At 36.7% G+C, this 24030-nt stretch overlaps 1 protein-coding gene across 7 annotated transcripts in view; it reads right to left on the minus strand.

Moving 5' to 3' along the window:
- Positions 1–24030, minus strand: part of LOC118736887 (mucin-4) — a 249715-nt gene that overhangs the window by 17762 nt on the left and 207923 nt on the right. For 6 of the 7 annotated variants that reach the window (XM_036467004.1, XM_036467005.1, XM_036467003.1 and 3 more), the window contains 4 exons: positions 4411–4953; positions 3694–4139; positions 2322–2586; positions 1896–2208 (listed from right to left, as the gene is read on the minus strand). In XM_036467004.1, the coding sequence (XP_036322897.1) occupies positions 1896–2208; positions 2322–2586; positions 3694–4139; positions 4411–4953 (1567 nt within the window). The remainder of the gene's footprint in view (positions 1–1895; positions 2209–2321; positions 2587–3693; positions 4140–4410; positions 4954–24030) is intronic. The other variant, XM_036467006.1, reaches the window with a different exon arrangement.

Raw genomic sequence — 24030 nt, forward strand, 5'->3', positions numbered from 1 at the left:
TATAATAACATAAAAAATATTAAGAAGATAAAATAGGAAAAATTAAAAAGAAATGAAGTAAAATAAAAAGAACTAAGATTAAATTGAATTAAAATAAAAAGTAATTACATACTTACATCAAAAAATTAATTAAAAATAAAGAATAATAATTTGAATAAAAACAGGAATTATATTAAATCAAATGACATTATACTGCCGTTAAATTTTCAGTGAGTTGCATAATTTGATTTGACAGCGATTGAAAGCGGTCAACTTGAATGTATGCAGACGTGTGTTAGGTTTGGTTAGGATTAAGTGGCAGACCCGCGAGGGGATACAACATTAAATAAAAATTAATTTTAACGGCAACTGTGTAAAATTACGAGAAGCGCTGGGTGCTCACAACAAATTTCCGCAAACAACTGAGGTCCATTCCGGTGAGTCCCTCGGGAGGGCAGTTGAGTAGGAAGTGCTAGGATGATTCCATTTCGTCTTCGAGGCAACTGCCGCAGTAGGGATCCGTGACGATCCTGAGTCACACCGCGTGAGTTCCTATCGGGCAATGTCCGGTGAGTACAGCTGGGAGAATCGAGAGCTGGCGCTTAGCCAGCACTTTTGGGCAGAGGCCCCATCTCTTCTTGCAGCAGTAGAGAGATGCCTTCTTTACTTGTTCCTCAATATTTGGTTTCCATGACAACTTCACGTCCAGGATCGCGCCCAAGAACTTGACCCTGTCAGAGAAAACATGTGGAACACCCCCTATTGAGGGGAGCTGGGCATGAGGCTTTTTGTACCTCCTGGTAAAAAGAACGAGCTCCGTCTTTCCAGGATTGACAGCAAGTCCGCAGCTAGCGGACCAATTTGTGACCATGTTTAGGTGCCCTTGCATAAAATCGTACAGAGTGTCCAAGAACTTTCCTCTGCCGATGAGTGCCACGTTATCCGTGTAAGAAATAATCCAGCATCCTTCCAACTTTCCAACTCCCCCAGGACGTCCTTTATCACGACTATCCAGAGAAAAGATGAAACTCCTCTCCGCCTCCCTGCGGGGTGCATCTGCTCAATTTAAGCTGCTCAGAGGCGTTGCCCCATACCGCTGTGACAGTTCTGTCGTGCAGCATATGTGAGATGAGCCTTACTAAGTAGCTCTCGACTCCGAGCTAAGTAGGGGCTCTTATTATCACCCCAGGTAGGACGTTATTTAAAGCCCTCTCGATATAAAGGAAGGTACCTACTACACAATTTTTGTTCTTAAGAAACTCCTCTATGACTTTGGCAATTGAGTCAAATTTTAACTTCGGCCAAACATTTCCAATACAAGGAGGAGCTACCTCGATAACAGAGTCCTATAATACGTTACAGAAGCTGGAATCAAAAAGGAATGAGACAACTATGGGAGTACAGCAGGTCTATTTAAGTGCTATTTAGTTCTACTTTTATTGAGCACAATGTATGATACAGTGTTTCGACTCCCGTTACTGGAAGGATTAGACATTAAGGATTTGCAAATGACATCGCGCTAGTAGCCTTAGTATAACACTACCCTACAACAAATGGGACTAATCCGGGATGACTACGGAAGCAATCGCAAGGGAACATAACACTTTTGATCTCTTTTTATGGAATGAACTGATCGAAGAGCTGCGTGCTTAAACCACCTTCTGACGAAATATTTGACGGGCAGTACCGGGAGGGGAACGGTACATGGCGGCAGGAGGTTAACTTAGCTTAAAACTACACTTTCTACGCCTATTTTTCGTAAAAAAAAACTATTGTGGTGGCCACATATGTAGATCCCATACTATGCTGGAAGTACTGCACCGATCGAACTCCAAATAGCACCATGAGTTCGTATGTATATGTACATATGTACATACATATGTATATTGTACATACTTTTGGTTATAATCACTTACCTCACTGCTTTCAAATCGCCGCTAATGGATGAATTTGGCGATGGTTTGGAACTAAGATCTAATGGTTGTTCACCGGTGGCATCACTGGGACTGGGTGAATCCTTGAGTGGCGGACTTACAGCGGCGGCCGATGTCTCTGAGGTAGTTGGTGTCGCCGAATTTGTCTGTTGTTGCTGTTGCTGTTGCTGTTGCTGCGGCTGCTGCTGCGGCTGTTGTGGTTGCGTTGGTTGTTGGGTTGGCGCTTGATGTTGCTGCTGCTGTTGTTGTTGTTGTTGTTGCTGCTGCTGTTGCATCAATTGTAGCCAATTGAAATCTGTGCGAAGAGGCAAGGGATACATAGAAAAGAAAAGTTATTACTTAGTTGTGCACACATTTTTTTTTGACGGAACATACATACATATTTACGTAAGCTGCATTGACACTTACTTGGATAACCAGATATGACTGCTAATTGCGCGGCCATTGAGTCCATTGAAGTCATGTTCGCGGGCAAATCTACCAAACGTGTCGTCAACAGCTTATTCCAGTCAATGCGATTATTATTGTTGTTGTTGTTGTTGCTATTATTATTATTGTTAGTATTGGTGTTGTTGATGTTATGCATTAGTGGGTTAACCACAGCCGCTGTTGTTGTACTGTTCGCCAAATTCACATGCGATGATTCGTTTGAATCGCTATCGGTCTCGAGCTGCTTTATTTGTTGATTTATTTTTTGAAATTGAATGAAAAACATTAAAAAAAAATTTTATAAGGAAGGGGAATTAAAATGAAAAAAATAATAATTTTTAAGACGCGAATTAAACGCTTATGTAATATTTTTTTGTTTGAATAATTCTAAATTATCTGCGCTTTATTTTCGCTAAGAAATGCTGGATACCGCGTTAAGCGGCAAGAAATCTATCGCTAAGTAATTTAACCATTAATATTTGATAAGTAAAATAATTTTTGTTTACAAAATTATAAATGAGTTAAACGAACTGCTTCAAATGTCAGCAGACTTCGTAATTTTTACTTAAAAAAAAAAAAATCCCATTCTCTGAAATAATGGAAGCTGAGAATCGACCTTCATATGTAGGTACATATGTATACCAAAAAAGGCTTTAAACTTTGTACAAAATTTAGAAAAATTAATCACGCTTCAAACTTTTTAATAAAATCTTTTCGGGTGTTTAGTTAGTTGCCCTAAATTTTCGGTTACTTTTCAAAATTTCAAGTTTTTGATTAAAAATTTAAAATTTTGACGAAAATTTCATGTTTTTTGCTAAATTTTGTACAAAGTTTGAAATTCTCATTTATGTATATAATTTTTGTTACAGTGTGAACTATATTAAAATTTCTATTTTTTTTATTAGTTTACAAAATTCTACCTGATTTTTCTTTTTAGTGTAGCTACTGACTGAAAAACTAGTACTCGCAGTTCGGATACTAGAAATTCGGCCGAATTTAGGAGTGGCTAAAGTGCGTGTACTTTATTCAGAGCATTTAGTGGGTCTGCATAATTATTTGCCTCTTGTTTACCATAATAATAACAAATCATTGATCTGTTTTTTTTTTCCCACATTTTATTTGGTAGCCTACGGACTTCACAGATACCCTAAACTTCAGCTAAGAATAGGCATACACACAGGAGACTGAGTGCTACCAAGCTCTTCAGAATATACTCCTTTCTATTCACCGAAGACACAGATGGCTTCAATCTCCAGTAAAAAATACCATTTGGGTCTACGCTAAATTTTGACTCAACTTTACATATCTACAGATAAAATATAGGAATTTCTTTGATTTTCACAGAACTAACCTTCTGACCGCGCTCCACTGGATCGCCGCCGGCGGCGGACACAAACGGGCCCGCCGACTCGGCAACTAATTCGCCCTTCGCGTTCACGGTGAGTAATCTGCCGTCCACGCAAAAATAACACTTCTCATTCGGTTTCCAATCGACCGGCTCGACGATGGGCGCACTGGACACCACGACACGCGCCTTTTTAGCTAGTGCAGGTGGTTGCGTTGACGGTGGTGATGCGGTTGTCGTAGGTACAACAGGCAAGCTTTTCGTCTCGCTGGCGTTAACACTTGTTGTGATGTTTACTGTTGGCGTAATTGAGTGTGATGGATTGGTTGCTCTTGTTGTAAATGCTGTTGGTGTGTTGTTGTTGGCGCAAATTTTGTTGTTATTTAATGCTAAAGTACTATTACTATTATTGTGGTGAAGTTGGTTGTGATTATGTGATGTTGTAGTGTTGTCTAAAAAAAAAGAGGGCAGAGGAAAATGTAATACATCTTAGAAATGTTTCTACTTAAAAGTTATACCACTTGCTTTGCAGTAAAAACAAAAAAAAAAAAGCAGTCCGATAACTAAGCTAGCTAAGCTCAATGGTGAGAGCGGTATAGTGATCGGGTTCTGATACTAAAACTTTATGCACGAGAAATACATATAAGAATGAGCTTCGGATCACACTTAATCCATACTGATCTGCACGTAGTCACATCCCTATAGGGTAATGAATTCTCTCACCTGCAATAAGTTGCAGCTGCTTGTTCTCCTCAGCCGCACAATCGGTCTGGCAGTCGTTTGTGTTCTCTTTGTTTTGTTGCTGTTCAATGTACGCTGCGCCTTCGATTGCACGCTCGTTGCTGTTGTTGTCCGCTGCAGTGCCGTTGCTCTTGCCGTACGGTGACGCCGCTGCCGTCTTCACGCTGTTGGCGTCCGCAAGATCGCTGATCAAATTTTGTTGCTGCGGATGTGGAATTTTCTCTCCCTCTGTACGCTGATCGTTGTGGTGGTTGTGCTGCGCGTTTAGCGTTGATCGGTCCTCTGTGTATGTCTGCTGTTCTATCGAGATTTGTGAGGCTGCTGCTGCTGCTGGTCTGCCTGAGGTCGCTGTTGTATTGGCGGCAGCTGTAGCTGCTGCTGCTGTTGCTGGTGGTAATTCTGCTGTTGCTGCTGTTTCGGCAGGCGTTTGTACAGTGTGATTTGTATGGTTGCGCGTAGTTAATGGCTCTTGGTATTGCTTCCATTTCATGCGTTCCATCAACTCCTCAGCGATCCGTTCTAAGCCTAAAAGTGAAAAATTAAAAAAAAAAAATTATTGAATTGATTATAATTTGCGGTATTAATACAGAAAAAGGTTGTAATTAAAGGTTGCGCGAAAATGAAAGAAAAGGTAGAATAAAAATGAAGGCACCTATTATCTGCTGAACGATCGATGTTATCGGCATGGCTGGCGAAATACATACATACATCCATACAGTTATATATATATACTTGTTTATATTGTATCAGTTTCTAGTACTTATCCCAGCAGTTTTTGAAATTCCCTAATGCCACATATGTACATTTGTATTTAGGGAGTTCACGAGGTTGTTTTATACTGTCGTATTGTTGTATGTCGTAAACTTTAAGTGCTTCAATAAGTGTTTAGCAGACTTGAAGTCACAAGGGTACCTTACGAACGGTTTTAGCAGTTTAAAGTTTACAACATACGTACAACTATACGGCAGCATACAACACTTTGTGAACACCCTAATTGTCTGCGATTCGGCTTGAATTTCCACATTAGCTACTTTTTTGACCATACCGTATTGCAGCTTCTCTCACCCAGAAGTAGTGCGACAAACTGACACATTGAGGTTCACGAAAGTGAATCTATAAAAACATCTCTCTTCTTCTTGAATAACGAAAATTATTCCATTACAGAAGTACTGATTTTGACGCTATGAATTGCCATGTGAGAGAATTTACAAGAAGTTTGGAAGTGAAAAGGGTTCATGGCAAAAGACTTTAAGGGACGTACGAAATATTTAATATAGGAAATAATGTTTCTCTATATCAATTGTTTTAATCAGGGACGGAAACAATTGTTTTTTAGCAGTTAAACTTGGCCAAATATTTTTGAAATAAAAGTCCTTTCCGAACAATAAACAAACCGCTTATCCAAACTAAACAAGTTTGGTATCAAATGAGAGAGGACTAAATAAAATAAATGTTATTTAATTACCATAAAGCAACCACCACCACCAGACAATTTTTGTTGCCGGCAATAAGAAAACGTGTCGCCCCCGGCAACAAATTTATTGCCGGTAATATCGCCATCGTATCGATTTCTTATCGCCAGTCGCTCTAAAACGCCTGCCGACGGCAACTCGACCGATTGAACCGTTTTCTTATTACCTGAATGGGTTGTTTTCGTGTCATTTTATTATTGCTACAGGCAATATTTGGAAAAATTTCATTCTTTTTAATATTTCATTTATTTTTGAATACAAAATTTGTTGCCATTGACAATTGTTTCCTATTTCTCATGTTTTGCTTGGTGGGTTGGGTCAGGTATGTGAATTTATTTTGTATTAAATTATAAAAAAAGAAAAATATAAATAAGGGTGGTAGCCTTCGATTGAAATTCACTCGGAAGTGAATTGAAGAACCTGTCTGAATGTGTTATTTCTTCAGTGACGCTCTTTCCTGCTGGTAGTCTTGGCACAAAGTCAGTATCACATCTCTGTGGAACGAAATGAACCGCTTTGCGCTCGAAGAACGCTCGAAAAGCCAATGCATCCTCAGAGAGTGACAGTTTGCTGCGCATTTGGAGCGGTGGTCTCACTAACCCATTTTCTCTGAAAATGCTGTTGGAAACACCATTTCGGTCAACGGTGAGCGCTAAAAAGGAATAATAAACGATTTTTCGTGGTCGAAAATTAAAGACATGCACTTGCATACGAAGTGGCCTAGTAAAACTGAGTATGACGCTTGTTCGTAGGGCCAACAGCTATCAACCTGATATATGCGCACTCTAGGTGTTTTTTTAAAGATCACTTTTGTTCCGCAGTGTAATATACCGAAATATTAATTTTTAAAAATTTTTGAACTTAAAAAAAAAAGCATTATATTGAGCAACACACAGCAACAGTTGCAGAAGGAAGTATTCGTAATTTAGTTTTATCATGAACATTTTTCGTTATTTATTTTTGTTTAAATATAGCTCATTTTATTTAAAAACCACATAAATACGTTTCGCAAACTTGTACAAAATTCACAAAAAGTAATCACACTTCAAACAATTATTATTAAAATATCAAACTTCTTAATAAAAATTTTTCGATTAGACTACAATTTATTTGCTTAATAACTTAGTACCAGTTTGACCGAGCTTTGCTCGAAGTGCATATATATTATTTAAAGTTTTCAAGGTTTGGGTATCGAAAAAGGGTTAGTTAGATATCTTTAAAACAAATAGTTTGGGAAAAGTAAAAATTTGGCTTTTGATTTTTAATTATTTCAAGAAAATATTAGTCAATGAAAACCAATTGTTTTACAGACTAATACAGACATTTTAACAAAAAATAATAATCTTAATAAATATGAAAACTGTAATGGAAATTCACTAAGGATGCAATATCACATAAAAGAAGTAAACTTCTTACTTTAAAAATTAGGTGGCAAGCCTATTTGGAAATATGCTGGGATGAAGAGTACATTTATTGAGCATATACATACAAAAACATGCTTATTGAAATTAACAAAATACATTTTTATATTAAAAGTACATGCAATCCTCATCGCAAATATTTCCGGACTAATGTTCCAAAAAATATCTTTCATTTTATACCCATATTGCATTGTTTTAGTTATATTTTGTAGAATCGAAAATAAGTGACAACCTTTCTCTAATATCCTAAGAGATAACAATTATTATATAAGCAAATTCATAAATATTGTAATATGTACCTTTATTTTATAAACAAATAATTAAATAAATAGACGGCAGCCCTATTCACAAATATTTCTGGTTTGGGGATTTTTAAAATACATTTCATTTGATACACATATTATGACGTTTTATTTAATTTTAAACAACTTTAAAAAATTGCCCATCCCTTAACTGACGTGTCCTATCATGTTTGCCAACTCACTTGAAAATGTATGGAAAATGTGCTGCGGTAGAGCGTTTTTGAATCGGCATCTCAGTTAGGGAGTTTTTAAACCGAATTCTGAAATAGGGCGTTCTTGAAAAGTTTTTTGTAGATAGGGTGTTTCCACTCAGCAGTCGATTGCCTTGCTTGTATGCAATCGAGCGCCGATTTGTATATTCTCACTAGGCGTGTGACGTTTGCAATCTGTTTGCATTCAAAATAAAATCATATATATATGTAAAATAAAATAAGCTAAAACATTGTGTCAAAGTAAAGTATGCACGCGTTTATATATTTACTTACACCCTTGCATAAAAAATTCAACAGTGAAATGCCCAACTATTAAATCGTCAAAAGTAACATAAATTTTCTTATTCGAACGCAGTACTTTACTTGCATGCAAATTAGAAAGGCTAGCGACAAAAAAAAGTACGAAAAAGAAGAATATAACAGAACTTTCGTGTAGGTGTAGGCGGAAACCGTTGGCGGGGAGAGCTGCATGCAACGATTGCAAATTTTTGCAAAATTAATACAAATACAAATATAATTAGTAAGTAATGGCAGATGTATTGGAAAGAGCAGCGCAAGTGCTTGCTGACTTTCGACCACGCCACGTCGAACAGTTTGACACGCCCCAATTGGCCGTCAATCGCTATGTTGCTTATATTCTAACTACTAGATATGTTAATTATTATAGGGAGCGATGGGAGCACAGTGGCAGTTGGCAGTTGGCAGTTGGCAGTTGGCATGTGTCATATATATGTATGTATGTACCCTTGTAGTAAAACTTAACACAAGTCGACCATTTAGTAATGAAGTGGATTCAAAGTTTTGGTTAAAATTAAAAAAAAACACACCGAATATGCAAATTTCAATGGAATTTTTATTTCATAATAGAGCCATTATATATATAAGTACCAGGTTGACCGAGCTTTGCCCGGAGTGCATATACTTTTTAAAGTTTTCAAGATTTGGAAATAAACAAACAAAAATATAATATTTCCATATCAATTATGTAGGGGGTTGCCACCCTGGAATAAATAGTACATATCTTGCGCGTATATGTACTATGTATACATAAAAAAATTTTTGATTAAAATTAACAAAATACAAATTTGTATTACATAGAAGCGTGGCAACCCTGATGGAAAATATTTTCTGACCAACGTTCTCAACAATACATTTCATTTGAAATCCATATTGCGATCTTTAGATAAATTGTGTACAATCGAAAATAAGTGGCAACCTTACACTATTATCCTAAGAGATCACATTTTGTATATAGGGAAAGCATTGTTTAAGAACATCTCTTCTCTTGATAACCATAAGTAGTAATATTTACCTCCTTTTCTAAACAAACAAATGAAATAGAAACTTTATTCAAAATAGGTGGCTACCCTACTAAAACCATTTTTGAATTAGGGATCTTTAAAGTACCTTCCATTTGATAGCCATATTATGATGTTTTAATTAATTTGTTACTAATTTCGAAAAGGTGGCAACCTTATACGAGTCTTCTCGGAGTTAATGCCTATTCAGATAACCCTAATACCCAAAACATTATCTGTGTACAAAGTTTCGTTAAAATTGTTAGAGCCGTTTCCGATAACCCTGTGGATATATATATATATATACAAGAATTGCTCGTTTAATGTAATAAGATAATCAGGGACGAAGAGTTTAAGATTTTGCTAGGAGTTGCTTATTTTGCTTATTCAGGGCGTTCAAGCTTAATTTTGACGATCATGCTTATTTTGCTTATTTCAATTTATAAAGCTAAGTACGGATCTTTCAAGTAAACGGTCAAGCAATAAATTGCGATTATTTCGTGTGTGTGAATGTTAGTGTCCAAGGAGTTTTGACATCTGATATTTTTTAGCCTGCTGTCTCACTTTTTCCTTACGACATAATGAAACGGGCATATCTTTCTATTGAAAACAAGTGTGCCTTGCACTCTTCACAAACAAACTTTAGAAAACCATTAAGAAAATTTGTTTAAGAAAATTTGCCTCAATAAATTTTTCTTAATCATTACTTGGTCTTTTTTTATTCGTCGAACTAAAGAAATGTTTACAAATAATACCGCAGATTTGATTTTTATTAACTCTTAACTTCAATTGTATTTCTGGTTGGATACAAAAATTTAAAACCAATGGGTCATCTCTACGGGAAGGTATTGGTGGTATTGAAGAAATTAAAAATAATTTATCTCAAACGGAGAATAACGAATATTAAAAAAAATATATACATATAATGACCAGCGCAGATCTCTACCATTTGAGAATGTCAAGCAACACATGGGTTTCTAAAAGAATGCTTAGCTCTACCAAAAAGAAACACATTTAACAAATTTGTTACTTTATAGAGTCGAAGCGAGATCAGTCCTAACAAAACTGCAAGGAGCCGCTTCAAAGATACAGTGGACTGGCCGTTACTTTTGTTTAGTTAGAACGAACATGTTCTATTCACTAGAAAGTATAAGATTGCGTCAAGTACTGGGCTTGATTCTAAATTGCAAGCAGTCATGAAAGCCAAAAAATCAACTGCCAAATATTTCTAAAGTCGCTGGGCCAGAAACGGACAATCATTTGTGGTTTTTTTTTTCAACCGACTTCAAAAAGGAAGAGGAATTTTTTTTTCTTATGTGTGTTACCGTTTAACCTTGGACCACGTTAACCGATTTCGATAATTCTGTTTTCGTCGGAATACTAATTTTCTTTAGATCCGAAAATTGGATCGTGAAGAAATTAACGATAATCAAAAATTTTGATATGAGAATTGAAGTCGGTTTTGTTTTTTGCTTAAAAATTACTTGCTTGAAAATTTCAGACGATGTCCGATTGAGAAATTTTGCACAACATCTTGAAAAGAGGGAGCTAAATTTTTGACAACCGCAGATCTACGCGAAATAAATTACTATAAATTGAAGTGAAATGAAGGCTGCACAGCTCACACTGTGGGATACTTTGAGCTATCGCCAACGTATGAATTTAACATCTTCGCTCTCGGTTCCCAACCAGCACTGCAACTCAGCTCCATTGAGATTGTCATTCATAAGAATCATACATTCATAACGAACAAGTTTTTGATGGTACAAGCGTTTCTCACACAACCATCTTAAACAAATAAAATGGAGTTGTAATAATGAGGATTTTTGTCCACCTCGAAAAAATGGGTTAACAGTCTATAAAGAGTGGTAATAAAATACTTTTGATGAAATATTTTAATTTTCTCCCTACGCAATTCCCACTTCACTATTTTAACGAGCAGAATTAGAAATCCGCACGCATATCCTTTGCTGGACTGTAATTATTCATGAAATTCTTTCAAATTAAAAATACATATCACAAAAAAATGCAGGAAATGGCAGGATGATTGCAAAATGGCTACAATTTGAGGCAAGTGCCAATCAAAGCGACGATACGCAGCAAATATATAAAAACGAGAAAAAAGTTGAAAAACAGAGGAAAAGTAAACAAAAATGATGTAGAATTAAAGTAATCAAATAACATACAGAAGGAAGGAGTTGCGAAAGAGCTACGAAAGCCTCGCGCGCAACGAGGTGGAGCACCAAATCCTCCAAATTCCATGCATGCGTGAGCAAAATTAAAACTTGCCTTACACAATTTGCAGACAGCAGGCGGGGCCATCGCTACTACGCAAAAGAGAAGTGCGCACACACTCTAAGGAAATTATATGAATTTTGCCAAGCAAGTAAATCAAAAATTAAAAACTGCAGCGACGGAGTTGCACTTGCAGTCAGTCGGTGCAACGTTGCAATAGCGCAGCCAAAGCGAAATTCATGCTGTACATATGTATGTACATATGTATGCACGGACGCACACACATTCAGGGAAAAATGTTAGTTACGCATGAGGCGAATTAATGGAACGCACTGGCGCACACACAAACGCTCACAGTATTTGCCTTGCCGCATAGTTGAGCCTTCACGCACTTGGAGGGGAGTGTAGTGGGTACCTTCGACTTTAGTAGGCGCAACGCAGAAGCTTTTGTGGCAGCACTCGCACTTGTGCGCACTCAGCTACAGACACAGTAGGGCGGGCGACGGTGGCGAGTATAGCTCAGTGGCCATGCCAGCCAAGCAATCCGACCGCCAGCTCCCACTCTAGCCTGCTAGACTCGTTCTTCAAGCCGTGTGGCAAGGCATTCGTAAGGATAGCTCAAGTAAAAGTTGCCTATTTGCGTTTGCTAGAATGGCAGTTTTTTTTTTTATGGCACACAGGAAGTGCAACTATTAGTCGCGTTGCTGTTGCAGCCAAAAGGGAGTGGGACTATTGCCACGAGGTGCACCTGCCACACGGCCTGCCGCCTGCTGGCTGTAGAGTCCTGCTGCACGATGCGTTGAGCACCGCTATGCGTGTCGAGCGTGCGTGCACTTTTGGCCACGAAAAAAAAGGGAGCAAACCAGGTTAGCAGTGAAGGCAGCGTTGACGGCGATGACGACGCACAGAATGGCGCCATGTTGCCGTTAACCACCTGCTTCTAGCTCTGCTAATGGTGGTGCGGGTGGTGGTGGTGGTGGTTGTGGGTATGGTGTTGACGCTCATGCTGACGTGGAGTGAGTGCTGCACTGCAGTTGCAAGTTGCACATTGCACGTTGCAGGTTTGGCATTTGGCGCGCTGCTTCCTTTCATTCCGGAACCAAAGTTGAACGTGCGAGCGGGAAAAGTTTCGAAAAAAAATTAAATTTTTTTTGCTACGCACATACACGCGCACACACACACACACGTGCACGCGGCAAAGCAAACATTCACGAATTGCATCAGAGAAAAAGGCATTGCTGAAAAATGTAAATAAAAGGAGGAAGCCAATGTGGCAACAACAACAATGACAACAAAGTGTAAATGCATGTGCAAGTGTAGCCTACAGCAGCTGCAACAACGCATACAACAGCGCCGTGCAATTTATGTACATAAATGCAACTGCACAGCCCTGACTGCCTTTACAACTGCAACAGACAAATGCAGCAACACTCCAACCACCGAATCTGGCAATTCACCAGCCAGCCAGTCACCCGGTCGCCCGGCTCGCCTGGCCGGGCACTGTTGGGGTTAATGGCCGCCGGAGACTTTTTGAAACTCAAACTTCTCAAAAAAGCAACAAATTTTGTTTGTATGCGAACAAAAAAAAAATGGGAAAAATGTGCAGGAAAACTGGCTCACGTAAACATACGCATTTTTCGTATTGAAAAAGTAATGCAAAACTTAATGGGGTTGTTTTAGGCGCACGCACACGCACACGTGCATACACTCTCACGTGCTCCTGTACACGCTCAATCGAAAAACGTCAATTTAGTGAAGGGTCTGAAAATGTAATAATTAAACTTTTTCTACATAAATACATAGCTACTCTTCAAATGTTTGGCTTTAAATATGTAATACATTTAATTACTCCATTTTTCTGAGATGACCTCACAACCTCACAAAGTTCTTGGAAGGAAAATTAAATCGGTTATCTGTGTACATCAGTTTTGTAGAAGACTACGCGGATGCGCCACCAAAATTTGTAAAACCAATAGACCAGTCACTGAATCGAGTCTTAACCGTGGTGATGATATATAGCAGGGAGCGCCAAGATTTATTTCCGGTGCCTGCTTGTAGGTCACTTCACAGCGTAGCCTCAGCTCAGGAGTTTACCCACTTCGTCACGAAAAAGCAACAAGAACAAGGTCCTAGTGGAACGTAATTCAAATTAACGAAATACTTTCTAGAATAATTCACCTATAACCTAAGGGGTTAGTCACTCTTTTTACGCAAAAGACTGCCAATAGAAAACAGAAAGAAACTGTTTCCCATCATTCGAGCGATCTTAGGCCGTACCAGACAAGGACTTGCAATTCAAGAACGTCGAGATGATGGACGTTTATTCATGGAAATGCCAGTAGACAAAGATAGTAATTTCAGAACACTTTTTTGTCTTGTCGTATGGAGTGGGGATCTCGCTCTGCCATAATAATTTGAAGATAGCTGGAGCACGAATATTTATGCGAATTTTTATTTTCAAGGTTACGATGGAGCTCGAGTAAGGAGAGACGAAATTAAGGGTTATATTTTATTTATTCGGAGCTGCATGGGAACGGTCGAGGCAGTTGTCAATTTCTTCCGGTTATCCAACAAGTCTGGAAATTTCCTGAAGAAAGACATCCTTGGGTCGAGCATCTGGCTCCACACTGAAACCTATCCTAATTTTGACTAATAATATGAGTAAAAAATTTCAGAAAGCGGACTGTGCCTTGAGCCGTTGAGTTAGGTGTGCAAGCCAAATTATCGAAGAAATCAAGGAAAGCTGACGACGGATTCAACGAAATTTTTGAATCACGAACTCCTATTGCAGAAGTTATTGATGCGGATCTAAATGCTGATGAGCATTATCGACGGTCCATTCTCATCACGTTTTTGATTTATGGAACACAGATAACTCCTGTCCAAGATACAAACTGTAATGCCGACAAATTGTGCAGAACTTAATGAAGGTGTGGACAAAACCATTGATGGCGTAATTTTGCAGAACTTTATTTTGTTTTTTTACTTTACAGGAACCCTAGTACTATTGAAAAACTACTCAGAACAGTTTTTTCTTTGTTTTTGTTTTTTTAATTTAACTTTTTCGACTTTTTCGAAAAAAAAAGGTTTTTCAGAATAATTTTAATTTGAATTTTTGTCAAACATTCAACTTTTTCGACTTAAAAAAAAGCTTCTTTCCGCGTAATTGATAACCTTTCTCCTTTTTTGTGTAGTCGGTTAAGAAGCTACTCAGAATAGTTGTAATTTTTTTTTTTTTTTTAGGCTCAACTTTTTTCACATTTCGAAAAAAAAATGTTTTTTCGGTGTAGTTTTGCAGAACTTTCTTTTCCCTTCTCAGGAAATCTAGAACTATTGAAAAGCTACTCAGATCAGATTTAATTTTTATTTTTTTCCAAATATTCAACTGTTTCGTCTTTTTTGAAAAAAAAAAAAATGTTTTTTCGGCGTAATATTGCAGAAATTTCTTTTTCCTTCTCAGGAACTCTAAAATGATTGAAAAGCTACAGTTTTTCTTTTTTTTTTAATTTAACTTCTTCGACTTTTTGAAAAAAAAAAGGTTTTTCGGTGTAAGTTTGTAGAACTTTCTTTTTCCTTCTCATGAACTCTAGAACTCAGGGGCCAAAATTATTCCAGAGCTTCGACCACCGTCATTGCAGTAGTTTATCTTCTTAATTATATTTGAGTCACGGCATTTTAATTTTAGGTTAATGGCCAAACAGATATCTGTTGAATAAAACGTTGAAAATTGCAGCGGACATTTGTTAAGTTTGATTAACTAACACTAAACTCATTAAAACAAAATGCGAAATTATCGAGGCATTTTGGGGTATCAATAAGCCTGCAAGTGCTCCTTTGCATATATTCACTCGCGCCACCTCCCTCGATGAGTTATCTGCAGTGACGCCAATGTCAAGTAGCGTCAGCCACTACATTTTGTCTCCACTTATCAAGCGACATCTTTTGGTTCACTGGGATTGCACGCACATGCAGTAGCAGCAACAAAAATGAAAAACACGTATGTACATCAACGCACGTTTGCGAATAAAAGCGAAAAATAATTTGAATTCACACACACACACACACATGCAAACACACGCAAATCTAAACCAGAAGGAATATATGAAAAAAAAAAAATCAAACAGACAGCCATGGCGGCCACAGTGCGTACGGATGTTGGCTGCCTGCCTCTCACACTCCAGCGTGTAAATTTCCGCAGGCCACATAGCTAGGCTCACATAATTGCGACGAGCACACACACACACACGTGCACTTCTGCGTGTGCCTTCGATGCATTCAGTGTCTTCGGCAGCACAGCCAAAACCCAGCCATTATCACCTTCAGCACCAACAGCGGTAGACAGTTTGCGTCTTGGTGTATGCTTAAAAAAAAAATATCATTCGCCATTCGCTTTAGCCCACATACAAATACATATATGTATGTATGTATGTTTGCCTACGCATACATACCACTGTCGATTTTGCAGGGCCTAGCGCCTGAATGTATGCTTAATAGAATTTTTTATTTCACTCGCTGAGGTTAACTGCACTCGCATTTTAACTTGGCTTCGTTTTCCTGCAACAAATGAAGTTCCCTGAATAGTTGTGTGCGTATGTGTATCTACATATATGTACGCTAGTTGTGTGTTGTGTTGTTGGCTATGTTTAGTTTTGCTTTGGTGGTGTGATGGCTTTGTGGCGATGGCGCCACATGCGTGTCGTCGTCGTCGTCGTCGTCGTCGTTATTGGCGTTCAAATGTGGCACACATGGCTGACGGACCGTCAATATTTTTGAAGTCGTCGTTAACTTTCTCATAGCTGGATTTATTTTTTTTCCCTCCGCACGTTGTTGGGCTTGGTTGGTTTGTTGTTTTGGTGTGCGCCCTAAAGTCGGTGCATGCAACACAAAAGTTTGTTAAACATACAAACAAACATACGCAGACGTATACGCACATACATATGTGTGTACATATTTCTATATTTGCATTTGCATATAGCACTCATTACTGGTTGCTGTTGTTTTTGTGTTTTTTGTTGTTGTTGCATGTCACATGCTTGCCACTGCTGTGCATTTATTTGTTGCTACCTGCTGCCACCACGTTTTTGCTGCAGTCACTGTTGTCGTTGTTGTTGTTGTTGTTCGTTGCAATTTGTTGGCGAATAAAGTTTTTTTTTTCACTCCATTTTCTATGCGTTTTCTTTCTGTCATTTCCTCTTTGCATTGCACTTTCCATCCGCTGCCATTCGCCGTTCACAACGCGCACCAAATTGTGCCAGCTAAGCGGCGAAAAGCTCGCTGTCGTTCGCTGCACTGTCCTGAACTCGCAATGCATTGCACCGTTATGTGGCACAAAACATACAAACACACACACATACATTTACGTTTGCATTTCGCTCTCGACTCGTACGCACTTTGCTGCAATGCTTTTGCTGTTATTCTGCTTCTTCTTCTTTTTGCTGCTATTTCCCATATTGGCTAAGTGTCGTCTAGGCCGTCTGGGTTATGTGTATGTATACGTAAATATGCAAATATGTGCGCATGCATGTGTGTTTTCTGTGCAAGTTGAATGTGAAGTTAAGGTTTTAAAGTTACGACAACTGCTTGCGCTTTAAAATTTTTAGTAAATATTTTTAAGGGTGGGTCTCTATTATTATTATTTTTTTTTTTGTGAATTGCTATTATACGCATAGGTTTTTTCATATAACTAAAATTAATTAATTGCAAGACCAATATCAAAAATCGATACCAATAACAGAAATTGATACGATGGTTCTTAGCGATCAGAACGTGTTTGGTTATATTTTTGTTCAAATCTCGTAAATTACGCATAAACGAATAAAAAATAGGACTTTATTATTTAACTTCCTCTTTACTTACTACATATGTATGAATCTGTGCAGCAAGGAACCTGTTTCTAAATCGCCCAAGACCAAGACACATATCGTGGGAACTTTCCAAAGGTTTATTTAGATTTTAATTGGCCACTATTCTAAATCCACAAAGAAAGTTTCTACTCCAGTTCTCAGATATCACTTGGCTAAGAAATTATTTATGGAAGCAATGGAACCACATCTCCCGCTCATTATGTGGTGTGTAATGCTGTGGTAGAAGTAGTAGCATTAAGCGAGCACCAAAGAACAACTGACACTACGAAGAATGTTACAGCGATTTCCAGAAAAATGTGGCACATACTGGACCACAGTGTGATCGGATGTAACGGGAGCAACAATAAAAAGTGAGAGAAGCTTACCTGCATTTTTTTCAGAAAGTTAGGCGATTTACTTAAGGTTTCCAGACCAGAATGTATTCCTCTAAGAATTATCATGACTATTTTATGATCGATAACAAGAGTGTGCTTATACTCTATCTGCTCTTCAAAAAACGTACATTGTCCACCCTAATGTGTCGTTTGCCACGCCTTTGGGATATCTGAGTATTTTCAGTAGAAAAGCTTAACCAAAAAGAGAATGCGAAAGCAAATCTTATTTGAAAGAAATATTTTCCGATAGAACTTAATTAATTTAGTTGGTCAAAATTTGTTAGTAATTAGTATAAAAATTTTAAACAAAAATAGACTATGTTTCAGCAATATTTTTTGGAAATCAACATTTTATATAAAAAATTTTGATTTGATAATTTTTTCCATTTTTATTGCAAACGTCTTTGGAAAAAGAAAAAGCTTCTCATTGGCCCATTTTTTCGCAAACTTGTGGAAGGAACATTTTTTTTTTCAAAAGTCAATAACTTGAAAATGGCTGTACAAATAAAAAAAAATCTGGATCGGCCTCTCTCAATTGGTATTATAATATACAAAAATTCGAAAAAATCTGAGATACAAAAGTCATGTGATTTCCGTTTTGGCGTGGAATGCCCCATATACATTCACAATACATACATATACATATAATTTTAAATAGTTATATCAGTACAAAAAATGTACGTAAATTGCATGGTTATATATATATATATATATATACAGTGAAACCTCCCTTGAGCGGACACTTACCGTCAGTCATTTTTTATCCGCCCAAGAGAGGTGTCCGTTCAATGGAAGGGAAGCTTATTTTATAACTTTTTAATATTTTAACTAATTGAATAGTCACTATTTCTTATTTGAATAATGATATTACATCGTTTAAACAAAAATGTGCATATATTTTTTCAAAAATGCATATTTCGTTTATGTATGTGCATAAGTACATACATATTAAGTAATAACAAAATAAAAATAAATATTACATTTCAGTCCATAAACTACATTAAACCATAGATTCATTACATAAAAAACTGGGAAATTGTCGATTGACGTAAGTTTTATTTTTAATTTTTTTCAGTGTCAGTACCTTTTTCATCAATAGTTTTCATGTTTTATCAGTAACAAAATCCAACCAGAAATCTAAATTTTCGGCCCATATATTTAGTATTATCTATTGTTATAAATTCATCAGAATTGGAATTGGATTCTCTAAGGGTTTCTGATAATTCAAATAACGAACCTAAACCACAGCGCAAATCAAACTAAATGTGTGCATAAAAATCACACTTTATGCGAGAAGTCCCCCTTTTCCATTTAGTAGTCCACTTATGAGGAGTTCGCGTCCGCTCAACGGAGTTTTATGTTTGATTTGTTATGAAAAGAAATCTTAATGCCCGTTGATAAGAGGTTCGCGTCCGCTCAATAGAGGTTTGTGTGTCAATTTTATGCAAAATAACTGTCCGCGTCCGGCCCAGAGAAAATGTCCGCCCAAGGGAGATGCTCGTCTAATAGAGGTGTCCGTTAGGAGAGGTTTCACTGTATATATAAATAAGTTTTTTTTTGGTACATAAATAAGTATGTATGCATTGACATATTGAATGAGTTAATAGTAGGCGAAAATTTCAGCATTGTCCGTGCGTACGTACTGGCATAAAAAAAAATTATATGCAACACATATGTATGTATATGCACTCATGTAGGGTATGTAGATTAGGGTGGTCCAAAAAAATGCATGTGAAAAAGTAAAGTCGGAATTTGTATGCTCTCTCCCCCTATTTTTTGTTCTAAACCGAAAAAATATACCACTATTTTTTTTTTTCTTTTGAAATCAAAAAATATTTAGAGGTCGCTCAAAGCGCCCAAAGTTTTTCATGTATTTTATATGGGGAAAAAACGACTTTTCATAGAAATGGCAAAGAATTCTTAAAAATCAATATGTTTTCTATCTATGTTTAACTGCAGAATATTACCAGTAATAACACCTAATCGTTTATGTAACCATTCCTTCATCGCAACAGTAATTTATAGGTCTGCCAAAAATTAAAAAGTATTAAAAAATGGTTAAATAAATAATTGGGTATTATTATTGGAAGTGACCAGATATTTCCGATCGAAACAAAATTGATTTTCAAGAATTTCATACCATTTCTAGGAAAAAGAAATGTAAAAATACGTGGAAAACTTTTTAGCGCTTTCAGCGACCTATAAATATTTTTTGATTTCAAAATAAAAAAAAATAGTGGTATACTTTTTTTCCGATATAGAACAACCCTAGGGGTTGAGAGCATTACAATCCCAACTTTATTGTTTTTGGACCACCCTATTGTAGATACGCATACTTTGCAGGTGTGTCACTGGAAGGCCCAACATTAAATATTTATTGACACCACCATAAACATTGACGTGGCTGTTGCCTTTTAAAGTTGCACCCGCCAGTTTTGCTGTTTTTGTCGTTCTGCGCTGCTCCCGAATGATGTGCATTGCGACAGGATAGCAAGCAAAAAGAAATTAAAATACGAAAAGTATGAAATGAAATGACAGCAACAATAAAAAAAAGCAAACACACAAACAAACAAACAAATGGAAAAATAAATACGGAAGAAAAACCCGATTAAAATGTTCGCTGACCAACATCGAATTACACAAAAACAAAAATTAACAAAAATTGTGAAAAAATTCAAAAAAAAAAAAAAAATATAGCTTATTTCATTTAAAGCGAAGGCTGAGCAGAGCGATGCATATTAACAGAAATGCATTCGCACAAACTGGTAATACGAGTATGTATGTATGTATGTGTGTTAATAGCGTGTAGGCACCCACAGCAACAGCGGGGGGAGGGGTGACATAAATGAATGGCTTTTTTTACTTTTATATATACTTAAAAGTACACACGTACGCCATATACATACATATGTAGATAAATATGTATATGTATGTATTACGGTTTCCATTTGATTATATATACATTGTTAATATGTATGAATGTATGTTTATTTATATGTGTATGTGCCTTAAAGTTGTTGTCCTTTCATCCATTTATCTACTCATCGTCCTGCTGACATGACATTTCCAGCGCGTATGTCGAAAAAAGTAGCAGAAAAAAAGTCAGCAACAAAAGCAACGTACGAAATTATAAAAGCAAAAAGTAATAACAAAAAACAACAACAATTGAGTGAAATGTCAAACCATAGTGAGGCATAGACAATGGAGGTTTATAAGTTATATGCATGTATGTATAAAGGTATGTTATTATGTACATTTGTATGTATGTATGTATAAATGTTATGGCACTGAAGCAACGTAGAACGCAACGAACACAAGTACATAGAAATTATTTTATATAATGAAAGCATTTTTATGTAAATATATACACTAATATAAATATATATTTACCTATACATACATATAAATAATACACACACGAGGGCTAGTGTTAAGTAAGTAGGTGTGACTGCGTCAACAACATTGAGCTATCTACATATGTATGTACATGCATGAATACAAAAGTACATACTACATACATTCATGCCCATTTATCTGTGTTAAAATATCCCTAAATTGAGGCTTTAATGTGAAAAAGCAGCTAAGCTGCAACTTAATGTTAAAACGCATTAAGCAAGTAAAGCATTTGCGGCAGAATCAGCGAAGAGTATAGAGGTGCCATCTGATTTAACTAACTTCTTTTCTAACTCGTCAATGAAAACAATGAACCTAAGCAATCTACATATCTAAAGATAGAGGCAGATGCTATTGTGGTTTACTCTCTAAACGATAAACTGAAAAATGGGCCATCTCAGTGAACCAGACCCCAGTAATTGCACTTGGTAAAGCTTACGCTCCTTATTTTTTAACTGTGCTCAAAAATGGAGGAAGCTTATCTATTCGCCGGAATATTTTATTTTCTACCCCACAGTGGCCGCCAGCGGTCAGAGAAAGATATAGATAAAGATAGAAGCAAAGATGAAGAAAAAGGAAGATAAAGATAAGGATGCGGACAAAGATATATGTAGATAAATATGGAAATAAAGATACAACCAAAGATAAAGGTAAAAATAAATTGTGGAATGATTTTCCGTCATCCCTTGTCGGAAACACAAACAACCAAAAAGATAAAAATAAAGATAAAGATGAGTATAAGAATTTAGGCAAAGACAAAGAAACAAATAAAAATTCAAAAACTAAAAAATAATTTTAAAAAATAAAAAAAATTATATTTATGGTATTTGATTCGTCGGACAAATATAAAATAAAACTTATTTGTGATTTTTGATTTGTCGAGCAAATGAATTTAATTGATGGTTTTTCAAACCATCCGAGGCAAGCACGATTTTCGAATTTTTTCCAATGCAAATCGAATCAAATACAGTTAAAAAAAGGTCTTAGATCACGCAACCCTGCTATGAAGTTTCACCTTGTCTGAGCGTAGAGACTACAAGCACTCAGTTTTTTTTTTTTACCTCCAGGTGCAGATTTCACAACAAAAACTTGAGTGTTCTGTAGTCCACAGAGTTGATTCGGGAAAATAAATGAACGCATTTATGTACAAAAAAAAAAAAAAACGAAAATTTACATACCAACATGGGTGATTAAATAACCAGCATCATATGAATCCATATTTCAAACTTCGTACGTAAAAATCATAAAAATTTTACAAACCTTAAAAATTACACCCAACAATTTAAGTCTTATTATTCTGAATTTTTAGAAAAATTTTAGTTAAGGTGTTTTAAAGCCCATTAAATTTTATTTGGATAAAGTGGAAGTTTCAAGACGCTAGGAAATCGCGTGGATTGTTAATATTATTTTTTTTGGTTGGCGGTGTTGTGCATTTTCTTCGATATAAAGTATGCTCGACCAAATGTGGGCCTGCGCTTAACGCAAATGCGGCTTGAAGTCGTTTGGGCTACTAAATACAAAATATATTGCGTAAAAAGATGCTCCACGCATAATCGCCAATAAAAGATGTAAGCGACATTTTTATTTAAATTTTCCTTTTTATGCATAAATGTGGCTAGAGAATTTAGATGCATTTCTGCATCAAAAATAAAATTTCTAAAAAGTGTCGCTTACGCCTTTTTGGCGGTTAGGGCTTGATATTCTTATTGTAAATATCCTCAGATGGCGACTAAACACACTAAATTTTCCAATATATTCTGTACCCTTTAACGGCTACTCTTGAAGATAGTTCGGAAATTTCATCGGCAAAATATTTTATCTTTGAAAGGTTAATATTTCCTTCCCCCATAAATGAAAGGCACAATTTAAACTTATGCCTCTTCTGCTTATCTACGGTGGGTCTATAAACTAGCGGGATATATTTTTATTATATACGTTTGTCTGTCTTCGTCTAGCTCTCGCCTGATTCATTGTTGACGAGACTGTCGTCACATGTCCCAATGCAACAACAAATTGGTTTGAAACTACGATATACTTACATATATGTAATTTGGACAACAAAATAAGTTTCCAATTCCAAACCATAAAACCGCAATAAAAGTAATGGAAGTGAAAAGTGGTATGTAAGTATGTATATATGTATGTATGTATGTATGCATGTGAAGAACGAAATAAAAACAAGAAAATTTAGATTGCAAAAAGCAAACCAATGCCACGACATATGAGCAGTAGCAAACCAAAACAAAACGCAGCAAAAGGAGTCCAAAGAGCGCAATTGAACAAAGAATGAGTGCAACAAATATAAATAAATAAAAAACTTTGCCGGTCACTTGACGTTTGGCTGAAATTACGGGTGAATGCGGTGACAGCGGTGCACTGACGATTGTGTCTTGCGGTTGGTCTAATGTGCTGAACAATGATGAAAGGACACACCAGCAAGCAGAGCGCAAAGCACATGCAGCACGTACTAAAAAATACCAAATAATTGATATACATACATACACATTCAAGCAAACACAGAGTTGCATGTGTGTTTGAGTGCGGGTGCCTATGTTTATACAGCACGAATGTGAATGGCTGTTTAGAGTTACTCATACGCCCCGTGGGCTCACAAAAAACTCGTGTTTATTGCTAAATACGAGTACAAATATTCGAGTAATGTGGCGGTCTGGCGCAGTTTGGAAAGGATACAAAATTAATATTTTTCAAATATTCATAGGCACATATACACACGTACTATTTAGTTCATATGCATGTGTCCAACAAATATTAGAACGCAACGAGTGAGTGCGCCCACTCTTCTGCTACGAGTACACATATAAATATTAGCAAAAAATAAAATCAAAAATGAGCTAAATTAAACCGCGTGGCAGCGAGATTGGAGGTAAAACAACTGTGGCGGGGAGATGTCGCAAACACGCTGCCGGCATAGTTGCTTAACAGTTATTTCGCCTGCCATCTTTTTTACTTGCGGTAGATCCAAATTGGCCTTAGCGCAAAAACAAAAAAAAAAAAAAAGATTTCTGAAGCA

This window comes from Rhagoletis pomonella, unplaced genomic scaffold (genome assembly GCF_013731165.1).
Source record: "Rhagoletis pomonella isolate Grant_MI unplaced genomic scaffold, Rhpom_1.0 Rhpom_scaffold_00004, whole genome shotgun sequence".
Lineage (NCBI taxonomy): Eukaryota > Metazoa > Arthropoda > Insecta > Diptera > Tephritidae > Rhagoletis > Rhagoletis pomonella.